At 44.4% G+C, this 12385-nt stretch overlaps 1 protein-coding gene across 5 annotated transcripts in view; it reads right to left on the bottom strand.

The window, feature by feature from the left end:
* LOC124340751 (kinesin-like protein CG14535) overlaps nucleotides 1-12385 on the bottom strand; it is a 71269-nt gene that overhangs the window by 7918 nt on the left and 50966 nt on the right. For 4 of the 5 annotated variants that reach the window (XM_046793360.1, XM_046793376.1, XM_046793368.1 and 1 more), the window contains one exon: nucleotides 5117-5315. In XM_046793360.1, the coding sequence (XP_046649316.1) occupies nucleotides 5117-5315 (199 nt within the window). Of the gene's footprint in view, nucleotides 1-5116; nucleotides 5316-8212; nucleotides 8235-12385 lie in introns of those variants that run through there. The other variant, XM_046793395.1, reaches the window with a different exon arrangement.

The following is a 12385-nucleotide window of genomic DNA, read 5'->3' as shown; positions in this document are numbered from 1 at the left end:
CGGGACCAACTGACGTCGTCGGATATTAGAGAACCAGAGACGTGCAAGATGGCAAGAAAGAGCGTGGGCCATAGAGGAGCGAAGGGAGTTGCATGGTCCTGTAGTACAGGCGGGGGAAGAAGAAGAAAAAAAAAAGACGGTCCAGGGAAACAAGACCAACAAATGGCTGCACTTAATACGTGAGATGATTCGATAACCGACAAATCCCAGGAAGAAGTTGCTGCTGGCTGCCGCAGTACAAAGCGACCGGACCGGGCGGCACTTGATGATCTACGGGGCCCCTCCCTCCCCAGATCTCTCTGCGGACCCACAGGACCCTGGACCTCGATGCAAACGTCGGTGGAAAAAAGAAAAGAAAGAAAAATACCCTCAACAGGATCTGCAATCAACTTGAATTGCGTCATTCCGAGCACATACTGCCGGCCCCGTTGGAACCCAAACGAGAAATCGACGATCAAGACAAGACAAAAAAGAAAAAAAGTTAAAGAAGAAGATGATCAAGTTATTCTATTCTTGGGCTTAAGGAAAGATGTGAAATCGTAAAATAGAAAGCCGAATCTCTTTTCATTGTTATTAAAGATGATGTCCCATCGATTTGAAACAACCAAACTGTCTTTTTTCCTTTCCTACGAAATTTTCACGGCGAAAATAAATACGACGACATTCCAACCGAGACGGGAGACTTATGGAAGTTGGGAAGAACAAGAGCCTGGAAATCTTATCGCTTGTACGCTATAATATTTATCTAATATATAGTAAACCATAAGGAAAAGGGGGGAAAATATCGTAACTATAGTTGAATGATGGCTCCTCATTTTGTATATACAGCCGACCATAAACGAGAGAGAAAAAGGGAAGATAGAGACACGGTTAATGGGAACCGTTTTGTTATACCCCCGTCTTTTATATAATAATATAAAAGCTCCTGCAGCTAGCAGGCTAGCTAGCTAGAGACGAATGCCGCAAGGCGAAAAAAAAAAACGAATGTCGGGAGGGGAAAGGGGGATATTGGCGTCGTCCGGCTGTTGCGTCAATATTATATACACCGCAGCTTATCAAAAATAACAACAAAGTATATTCCTAGTAGTAGGAGAAGAAGATGAACGAGGCGGCCATTTTGGACCGACGATTCTGACAATATACGCCACAGGCTTAAATACGATCAATATTACAAAAAGAGACTTTTTACGGATGGACGGAGTGGATGGAACGAACGCCGAACCAAACTGACAGGTCACTAACCAACGAGTTCTTGTGTTATATTTTTTTCTTTTTCTTTTGGTGGGCGGGTGGGCGCCCGAGCCCGGCCAAAAGGCGGTGATTTGAATGATGAACTGACGAAATGAAACGACAAGCGCCCCCTTGACACAGTTAGACTCGGTGCTCCCAATTACAGTTATTTCAAAAACACAAATTAAAACAGATATGTACGTTTTGTGTACGTCTCATACGAAAGTAGAGAAAAAAAAAGGAGTTTTTCAAGGCTAGGGGGAAGTCAAAAAATCTTGCGGGGCTCATTACTCAGCGCGAGCGCGTAAGGAAACATTCCGGAACTCATTGGGGTGGTGGTGTGGGCGGGGTCGACGTGTCGGCCGTCATCGCCGGAATCAGTTGCAATAAATAGGGACGTGATGTGATCCTTTTTCTTTTTCTCTCTCTCTAGCTTTTTCCTTGTCTCATTTCCCCCCCTCAACACACACACGATTCCCTGGGTGTGGACTCATCTACAGACTCGTCGTCCATCCAGATGGGTTCCGCACGAGGAAATATCTCCACTGGAAACAAGTCGAGTCACGAGAGAATTGACCACCACCACCATCAAGATTCCTTCCATCTCTTCATTCGGAGCTCGATGGTCTTTGACCCCTCCCGACTGCGCTCCTTCTGCTGTCGGCAGACACATGGCCATCCCGAAAATTGAACGGCCAAAAGAAAAAAGGGGGAAAAAAGAAAACAAACGGTTCGGGATAAGAATCTCGCGTGACACGACGACGTGCTGCTGACCAGCAGAGTTCCAGCAGACGAACCTCCCCCTGTAGCCTCTTCGTGTAAACGGCTGGATGTGATGTCGTTCATCAGGCGGACGCAAAGGAAAGAGGGCGGGAAAGAGGAAGGAAGGAAATCAAACGGATGGTCTGGAAAAGACAAGACGGGAGCAAAGGAAGGAAAAGAAATTTCCATTTGATCGCGTTGACAGAGAAGTATAACCTCCAAGAAATGAAGAAAATAAAAACGACTTGATCCGGTCACGTCGGAAACGGGCGGTTACAAACGTGAAAAAAAAAAGCCCTGGCCAGCAACGACAAGTGAGTGCCGGCGCAAAGTGACAAGCGAGAGAGAGAGATGGCAGGAGCTACGTCGGCTAATTAGGAGCAATCGGATTCGGCAGACACGGCCGGGGCGCATCACGTCCGTCTCATTCTCTCAACAAGCTCCTGGGCGGGCAAGTCAATTGATGTACAGACTTTACACAAAAAAGAAGAAAATTCAAATGAAAGTCAAAAGAGTCAATCAAATAAGATTGACACGTCGTGTCTACCAGTCAAAAGAAAAATCAGACAGCAATTTCTTTCGATTCCGCATATACAATAAGTCAATAAGCCAAGGAGCTTCCGTCAAGCGAAAAACATGGCAGTCTAGACTGTACTACATTCTATCATCTGATGATTTTTCCGAAATGTTTCTTTCCTTTCTTCTTTTCTTCGTGACGTTGATCAATAAGAAGTAGCGGCGGTGGGAGAGAGAGAGAGAGAGAGCGACCCGTTGCGTGATGCTTTTTAATATCTTTTAATGACATTGCCATCTATAATGTCGCGATATGATAAGAGGACAATAAGCCGAACGCCAACATATCAGCACAACACAGCTGATGACGTGTATTAGTGTTCCTCGCATTTACTTTTTCTCGACACAAAGAAGCTAGCGCGCACGAACGGAGAGAAAAAGAGACAGTCGAAGAAATGGAATAAGATGAAAAGTAAAAAAAAAAAAGAGCTCTAACTTGATCCATTTCTTCCCCCCTTTTTGTTATAATGCCGGAAACAGCGGTGGCGTCGGCAGCCATCCAATAAGTTTTCCCCAACAGCAAAAGAGCCATTTGAAGGAGGCAACTTTGATCAAAGATAACCAACTTACAGTCGGAGACTTTCGTATTGTGCCTCTTCAGAGGCCTATTTTCTCTCTCTCTCTCTCTTATCGGCAAGACTTTTCTTTTTTTCTCCTCCGGGTTTGTTCTTCATATAACTGCAGTCGAAATAGCCCCCTCTGCATGTGTCTCGTACATAAAAACTTGGAAAAAAGGCTGAAAGAAAGCTTGGAAGAAAGGCTATAGGAAAGGTTTTGCGGCCAATGTTTCGTGCATGTCGCCTTCTGCGAGGGCTGTAACTGTAAACACCATCCAATATAACAACCGGGACGGATGCTTCGAGATGAGCTCCTGACCTGAGCGCTGTCGTAACATCGGAACCAAGTTTTAGGTGGGGTTTTTTTTCTATTCGTTTTCAGAGATCTCTGTGCGAGGCTATGGGGTTGAGAGAGAAAGGGAAATCTCGGCCACCACAACTTGCGTGCAACGTTAAACTTGTCTCTCTCTCTCTCTCTCACTATCTCACCATCTCCGTTCAATAGAGACTGCTGTCGAGTGGGAGAGAAGAGCAACACACAGTTTTGCGGGAGGAAGGAAGGAAGGAAGGGCTTTGCTTTGCTCTCTCTCTCTCTCTCTTTATTCGATCAATGGCTTAAGCCTGTGGGCTTCACTTTGATCCTTAAACCAAACTGCTCCACTCCGGCTGCTCGCCCGCCTTCGATGTACAAGTAGCTGGTGGTGGTAGACTTGTACTACTACTAGCGCATTCTCTATCTCTTGTATAGCACCTCCTACTCACGGAGAGGAGCTAGTGTGCAGCTGCACGGGTATAATGTGCGGGGGGTGGGGAGCTAATAAGAAGACGCAATCTTGAATAGCAGATGGGGATAGCGGAGGCGGAAGGCATAGACACAAGAGAGAACCGCGCATTTGCATTCATTCCGTCGATTAAAGTTAGAGGATTCTCCCCAGTGGGAAAACTATCCCCTTTTTCTACGCTTCTTCTTCTTTGTAAATAGGCCGGAGGAGCGTTGGGGAGGCCAGCACTGGAACAAATTGGCAACATCTCACTGTGCCACCACCACCAACTAACTACAACCACACCCAAGTATATATGCGAGAAGAAGAAGAAGCTGTTCCTGTTCCTTGAGGGAGAAACAGATTGGAGTAACTTGATATTCAAAACGCGCGCGCAGGCCGCCGCCGCCGCCACCGCCGCCGCATCGCCCAGTCTATAGGCCATTTCACACAACCATAACCATCTTGCCTCCCGTCTTCATTTACATACAGCCCGTTTTACAGTATATGGACTCTAGGCACCATCAGACGGCCGATCCCGGCCGTCGGCTCCTGCCTGCGCTATACTATCCACTGTACACGACGAAAATGCCATTTCCCAGATTCAAAGCAACTGAATTGATCGTTCCATTCTTTTCTTTTTTTTTTTTCTCTTTTTAAACGGACGAATCTTTTTTCTAGGCGGGACAATGTGGACGCCAATTGGCGATCGAAAATCACAAAAAAAAAGGAAGAAACCTTCAATTGTGGGGAATCAAAAGTCAAATCAAGACGATAAAAGAAATCAATACGAGAATCAAAAATGTCTTTTCGCTCGACTTGAATTCGATGCGCAATGCCATGAACGACTCACAATATAGAAAATCCATAACAGAAAGTCCCACCGCATTTGGTTCCGCCTGACGAAATTATTGAAGACGATCTAACGAGCAGGCCGGAATATGTATACCTGTTACTTAATTTCATTTAATCATCATTTGTCATCGTTTTCATCCGATTACGGGCGCCGCCGCCGCCGGCCCAAAGGGCGAAAGACGCCGAGCAAACTCATTTGCGCAACTTGAGCAACTACGCAACTTTTTATCCTCCACAACTGCAAACATTGTAATCAAAACTATCAAATAATCCCTTGTCCAACTCGAGAAGACAAAAGAGCCGCCGGAGTAGAGTTCTGAAAACCAAGGAGGTAGTACCATAGTATATAGAGTTCGGTAGCGTTATCTACAAACTTACTTTGCCGACGCCTGGATTCTCCCGCAGACCGAGCCGGCGCAGAAGGTGAGGCGGTGGAAGCGGAGGGTTGCGACGCAGCAATCCGCTGAAATCCGTTCCGAAGCGGTGAACCGCCGCCGGAATGGGCGATTCAGCTCCATCCGACGAGCCGTGACGCTTCCGGCGCTGAGGCGAAGCCAAGTTCAATTTCTGTGACGCTCTGCAATAATAAAATAAACAAGACAAAAACAAACAAAAGCAATGAATTCAATTGTCTTGGCCAATTCAAATGGGAGCGTCTGAAATACAACGGAATGTTATCAAATTACAAGAGACATAAGAGAGAGAGAGCGAGGATTCTATTAAAAATAGTAAGAAAATAATTAGTCTAACAAGACACGTCAGCAGTAGAGAGCTTGTTATATTGTTTCGGTCCTTCGTGTTTGGAAAGCGAATCAATCATGTACTCATTATTCCGTCAAGAGAGCGAGAGAGAGCTACTCGACGTTCAACGACGTCATCGACGTCTGTTTTCTTGCGCCTCGCGTATTCTTTTTGCCTTGGCTCCGTCTGCGCAGTGGAAGGTGTGGTGTGCTGGCCGATGCCGTCCTCGCCTTTTTTAATAGATTAATTGGATCAAGTCGACAACGAGCGTAGCCAGCCAGCAGCAGGAGCCGAAAAGAGGAGAATTCCCCAGATGGCGCTCTCGGCGCTGCGCAACAGCGGAACAGATAAGCAGAGCAGCTACGGATCTTTCTTTCCTTTTTCTTTTCAGACTTTTCCCACATTTGAAAATGAAAGAGACACACACAAGTCAAAGAAGATGCAGCACATCTCTCGGCTGCTGGCATGTTTCGGCGTGTTGCATTTGTGTGTGACACTCACGGGGAATCAAACCGGGCGAGCTGTGGTACGTGACCGAGAATTTGACTACGCACTGCTGTGTATACTCTCTGAGATGCGTTGTGTCTTTCACGCTCGGCTGGCCGCGACTCTTTGCGAGGAAAGAAACCTTTCATAATGACAGACAAACACACACACGAATCGGGGTTATAACTATCACTGGAAAGTGGTACTAGTATAGTTTGAGAGATGGAACGAGCAGCGATGCATCATCAGTGTCAACGGCACAGCGATTCCGTGTACATTGAAGAGCTGCAAATAAACCAGGAATATGAAAACCAGAACCCCCCGAAAAAAAGAATCAAAATGCCTCTGGTAGTAGAGGTGTGTTCGCTTCAAACCGAAATCCCTACTCCAATGTTTTTTTGTTTTTTCGGGACAACACAATGACTGCGCGGATATATATCGTCCTTAACGGGAACTAAAAAAGGGCTGGCTCCCATCATCCTTCTTCTTTCGCTTTTTTCATATATAGACTTTGCTTGTTTCTCGGCGTGATCTACGATGTTTTACACACTGTCACAGCAGAAAGAGAAACAAAAAATAAAATGGAATTTTTGTTTCTCTCTCTCGGATGAACAGCAGCTGGATATTGTCGGCTGTAAATTCAAAGTCGCATCTTTCACCTCCCTCTTTTTTTCCCTCCTCTGTCCACGTTGTTCTCCTATACGCCACCCTCAAAGCCATCCGTTCTCCAGCGCTTATTACTCACGTCGTAGCTGCACGCGTGTGTAGGACGAATAATAAGGCCATAGAGTAGGAGGAGGAGGAATAGGGAGGCAACGGGGTGACAGCCCGAGCGGACGTGATTCTTGATTATTGACCTAATAATAAGGAACAATGTTCGTCTATTCCCCGCTCTTCAATGTGTGTCCCCGTGGCTTCGTCCTCTTTTGTCGCCATGCCCTCTACAGTCTCTCTCTCTCTCTGAGCTACTACTACCGAAGCATTTGACGGAGTTGCAATCGTTTGATGAAACAATGTTCACAAACTTGTTTGAAACTCGGGGCATGAAAGATGAACTTTAGCCAGAAAGCCTTTCATCAGTGCCGACATCTTTATACCTTTCTAATATACTCGAATGGATGTGTAAAGAAATCGACGAGCCAATGATGAAGACGTTGGGCGAAAAGGAGCGAACCGCGTTAGGGTAATAAAAGAAACAAATGAAAAATATTCTTTTTCTTTTTGAGAAGGAAAGAAGAAGGCTAAAGACTGGCCCGAGACCCATTGGCAAGTTTCCCGCTCTCCCGAAAAATGCGCCATCTGGTCGGAAAAAGAAAACTTTCAACAAAAAGAGAGGGTGAGCAGCCTAGGCACTTTGCTGCTCCTTCAAAAAAAAAATAAAAGTTTTCCTTCGCACTGTTCCGACAAAAGGGGAAAAAATAAGATTCAGTGAAAAGATTAAGACGAAAAGGTAAATTTCCTTTTTGTAGGAAAAGAAAATAAAAAAATTCCTTTTTAAAAAATCAATTGAAGATATGATTTCCCGCCGAGTAAACGATACACACGACCGTCGTTAAAAATAGCGGATGGGGAAAACCAAAACGGGAGCTTGACAATCATTTTCCCTTTGGGGGTTTAATTTCCTATAAATTTCTTCTTCTTCTTGTAAGGAGAGAGGAAACCAAAAGGTGTCCTGTGGTAGAAGGTCTCTCTTGGTCATAAAATTTTCTAGTTGAACTTAACGTAATAGATTAAAGTTAAAAAATTGTTGAATTTGAATTCAATCAAGAATCTAAATTGTGAAGTGGCAATTATTCCAGTGTTGTTCCTCTATGAAATTCAGAATGTTTAAAATTTATAAAAAATCATACCTTTGCAATGTAAAACTGTTGAAACTATAGCGATTAAACTGCAGCATATGAAAGAGCTCAGGAAAACTTAATGGAAAATGTGAAAATAGTGTGTTTAACATGTTTTCTCTGAAATATCAACGTGATTACATACACTTGTGATTTTCCTAAGGAACACTGGAATAATTTTCCAGCAAACAGCTTCTGTTGGTTTCACTACTTAGATTATTAAATGATTATGAAATTCACAAATGTTTAAAATTTTAATCTCTAAAAGCAAAGGGCAAATAGAAAGTTTTGTGTTTACCATGCTGCAAGATATTTTCGCAAACCAACACAATTGCTTGTTTCCAGATTGACTTTAAACACTACAAAAATACTTAAACAGTACACTTAATCATTCAAAATTTGATTTTACCTTCAGCTGAAGAATTTCGAATGTCATCATGCTCGTTTTACTTCGTCTCATTGAGAATGAAACAAAGCAAAAGCAGACGACACTTACTTGATTAAAAATCGACCCCTTCCCCTAATCCAAACCGCCAAAACGATAAAAGCGATTTGATCACAAGCAATCGATATCCGCTGAAGGGATCGCGATAATTTTAGCACTAAATAGTTCGTATCGGCAAGTTTTATTAAGCCCCTCTGCCACAAACAAGATCAAAGAAAAAATTTGCATGAAATCCGCTGAAAATTACTATTAAGACCAAACACCCACCCACCCCCAGGACTCTCTTGGAAGTTGGAAGCTAAGCTCGGGAATAAACTTTTGGTGTCTTGTCCGATTATGGGTGTACTACGTATAATCATGCACACAAAAAAAAAAAAACGACTTTTGTTTCTTTTCCTTTTTTAATAGCCTGTAACTATTTACATATGGACTGAGTGAATGCGGGCTTATTTGGTTCTGTAGCTGTTATTGTCTTACAGTCGTGTATAGTAGAGCTCCCTGCTTAGCTGCTGGATTTTTCTTCCCGAGCTGGCCTGTCTTTTCAATAAAAGGAGCGAGCTTGAGAAACTTGAGAGAAGAGAAACATTTTCAAATGGACATTTAATTGCTTTCCGTCTTCTCCTTTTTCCTATTCGGGAAGAAGAAGAAGAAGACGAAAATGAAGTAAGCAAAGGCCGCGAGGGCGACGATTGCGCGTCGGCCAGACGCGAACGGCCGAGTCAGCTGGATGTCGACGGACGATGATTTCAAATCACTTTCCTTTTGAATCCACGCCATGCACTGAGCTGAGCTGACAGACAGATCTGGGGAAAGAAAAGCCATCGACAGAGAGACACCCCAAAAAAACCAAAACCAAATACAACCAACCAATGAAGGAACGAATAACGGCCTGTAAAAAAAGAAAAGAAACCAACAACATATCCAGCTTCTGGCCTTTTATAATATATACCACCACTGCCACTGCTGCTGTGTGTTTTGTTATCGACGCCGTTCGTTCGTTCGTTCGGTGACTCCCTCGGCAAAAAAAACAAAACAAAACAGAAGGGCTGAAGAGAGGCAAACGACCAATGAAGTCAAGTCATGCGTAGGAGATTGAAATAACACACACAAAGAAGGAAAGAAAGAAAAGCGAAAAAATATTTTAAAAAATAAGAAAAAGAGACAAAACAGTTGGGCTGCTGCTGCTGCTGTTGGTCTTCTCACTGCCGCCCTCATCTCTCCGAGGTTCTAATTCAATTCAGTGCAGCTCGACCGAATTCAACGACCTCAATATACCGTCGTGTATATAGCCTATATATACCCCGAAATGGTGGGTGTATAAGTCTAGTCTAGTATACTGGAAAACGGGAGCGAGTTCATTCTGGCGGAATTCCAATATTACATCCGCAACCACTACTATATCCAACAGTGTAGATAATATAAGAGAGCGCAGAGACGTGAAACGTCGTGAATCGTTCGGTCTTTGCGACTAACCCGCGTGTCAAACTGTTGAGAGAAGAAGAGAGAAAAAAGACAAGAGCACAGGTCGCGGTCCGGTTGATCCCCTTTCGGGCCGTTCGGACAAGCCCAGCAGCTGAAGTGAGTGAATTGTGAAAGATTTATGAGAGTCAATATAAAATAAAAAGGGCGCGGGCGGGCACAAGGAAGACGACCGAGAAAATAGAATCGGATATTAGACGAGTGCCAAGTCACCGGGAAAACCGAATCAAAACACAATTGGCTAATGGACTGAAATGTCAGAGAGACGGAAAAGGCGGAGGAGAGAATGGGCGGAATTTTGGCCCGCGTTAAATGTTTTCTCTTTTTCAAACGGCGAAAGAAAACAGAAAACAAAAAACAAAAGCGAATCGTTAAACTGCCACTGTTTGTTTTTTCTTTGAATGGCCGGAAACAGTGGGAGAGATGAAATGTCCAGCGGATATTACGGGAGCCGTCGCTATCCGATGGGAATACCGGGAATACACAAAACGCTCAGGTCCGTTCGTCCGACCCGTCGATATCACATGAATAATAGCCCCGTACACCACTGTGTTGCTACTGTGTACACGACTCGTGTCGCATCGCATAAACAAGACAGAGCCGAGCAGAATTACTATAGGATTTGTTGCGCATCCATTTATGCATCAAGCTGCAAACAGTTCCCCAGCAGGGCGGATCGATGATTCTCCAGCAGCCAAAAACATCTTTTGAGCTCTCTTTTATTTTATTTTTCCTTCTTCTTCTCTACCGCAGAGACAAAGTCTGAAACGCACAGACAAGTAAGCCGTCAGGATCGCTAGACATCACCCAGCAAACTCTCAAAGACAAATACTAAGTCGAAACGGACTCGTATGACGTGTGGACGTTCTGTATGTATGTGTTTTGAGTGCTTTCAAAACCGGAGCTCGGCACAATTGGGCTGGCCAGTCTTCTCACATCACAGAGACAGAGGTATGAAAATAGCTGTGCATGTGGTGTGTACTACTATAAAGCTCCCCGTTTGCAGCAGGAGCGTCCGTGTTTGTTCACCTTTTGTTTTCCCAGTGTTGTATTATGCACGGGCCGGACTATGTATTCATAACCTTGTCGATCTTCTTCTTCTTACACAAGAACATTGTGCAAAGCTCCAAGATGAAGAAACCGAGCATAAAGGGAAAACTGAGAGAGAGATGAGGCACATGTGCATGGATGTGTTGTAGTAGGCTCTTGGCCGGGCCAAATGAGTTTGGGCTGGCCTCCTCGTCTCGGGAGAGGAACGCAGCTGCGAGAAGACGGACCAGCCAAAAGAGAGAGAGAGAGAAGGACGTATACGTAGACTATATGGGCCTACAGTGGCGTCAAACTAACTGGGAAGCAGATCAGTCCGCGTCGGGAAAGAGAAGAAAGAGAGAGAGATGAAAACCAATTACCCTATACGCCGAGGCCCCCAAAGGCTCCAGCTCCACTGCTGCACCTCCTTCTTCTTCTTCCACCGTCCCTTATCTTTTTCTTTTTTTTTTCCTTCTCTCTCATTTATATAATATGTACTAGTCAAGATACTTAAACACAAGACTCGGTTGGCTCTTGGCTACATCTAGGTGTATACTCCCGCAATGGCTTCCTCCTTCAGGCCCTTTTTTGCTGCCATAGTTATTTAAAAAACAAAAGATCTTTTATTTTCTATTTTTATTTCCTTTTTTTTTTCCTGGGAAAGTGCAAAGATATATTCAGCGTTGTTCTCTATCAGAGCGATAATGTCTTTTCTTTATTATTACACGAAGGCGTGAGAGACATTTGATGCGTTTGAAATTCTCCAATCATTTCCCCGGTCGTGAATCCACTGGGGAAAATCAGACGAGGCCTTCCTTCTTTGTCACCCTCGTTTGACTCTCGGCGCGCACTTGAATGTCACGCGGAATGTGTCGGGAAAAGGGGAGGGGAGAGGAGAGCAGCAGCAGCTTTCTTGGAAATAATTGATGGTCAAAAAGAGCCAAGTTCCCGAATGCCTGTGCTCTCTGTGACTCTCAGAGAGACTTTCTGCCCGTCGTAACTTATCTCCATGAATAATCAATTCAATTAGCCTAAAGTGATATCTCCTTTCCTGTATAGTGTATAGGACACGATGGGTACAGTGCAAGCAAGCTAAATAGCCTATACAAAAGAGACCTCCAATGATTTGAATAGCTGCTACACCACTACTACTTTGGCTAAGTATATATGTATATAAAAAGACCGTTTTCCGAGAGGAGGAAATGCTTTTATAACCAGCGCTATGTAAAAAAGGGTGCCAACAGAGAAACGAAAAAATAAAAGAGAAAAAAAAAGATGCACAGGGTAACCGGATACATCAATGAGGACATGGCCAGCGAGAGAAAGAAGGTCCCGAAGATGATGGAGCAGAGTGCGGAGATGTCTGAGCAGAAACTAAGGCAGCAGCGGCAGCTCAGCAGCAAGAGCACAGATATCATACGATATCATTCCGGTCCCTCGGAGATGTGCACAGTGCTCCGTCTTTTTAACATGGAATAGATATACAGTACTCTGTATATACTAGTGTATATAGAAATGGATGGGAGCCGGAGAACAGCGCCGCACAGCAGCAGGAACGGAGCGGAACCCACACACACACAAGACGCAACCATAGCGAGCTAGTATAGCTTGAGAGAAAAGAGATGATCC

Source organism: Daphnia pulicaria, chromosome 1 (assembly GCF_021234035.1).
Source record: "Daphnia pulicaria isolate SC F1-1A chromosome 1, SC_F0-13Bv2, whole genome shotgun sequence".
NCBI classification, from domain to species: Eukaryota; Metazoa; Arthropoda; class Branchiopoda; order Diplostraca; family Daphniidae; genus Daphnia; species Daphnia pulicaria.
This window is presented reverse-complemented; position numbering and strand designations above follow the sequence as displayed.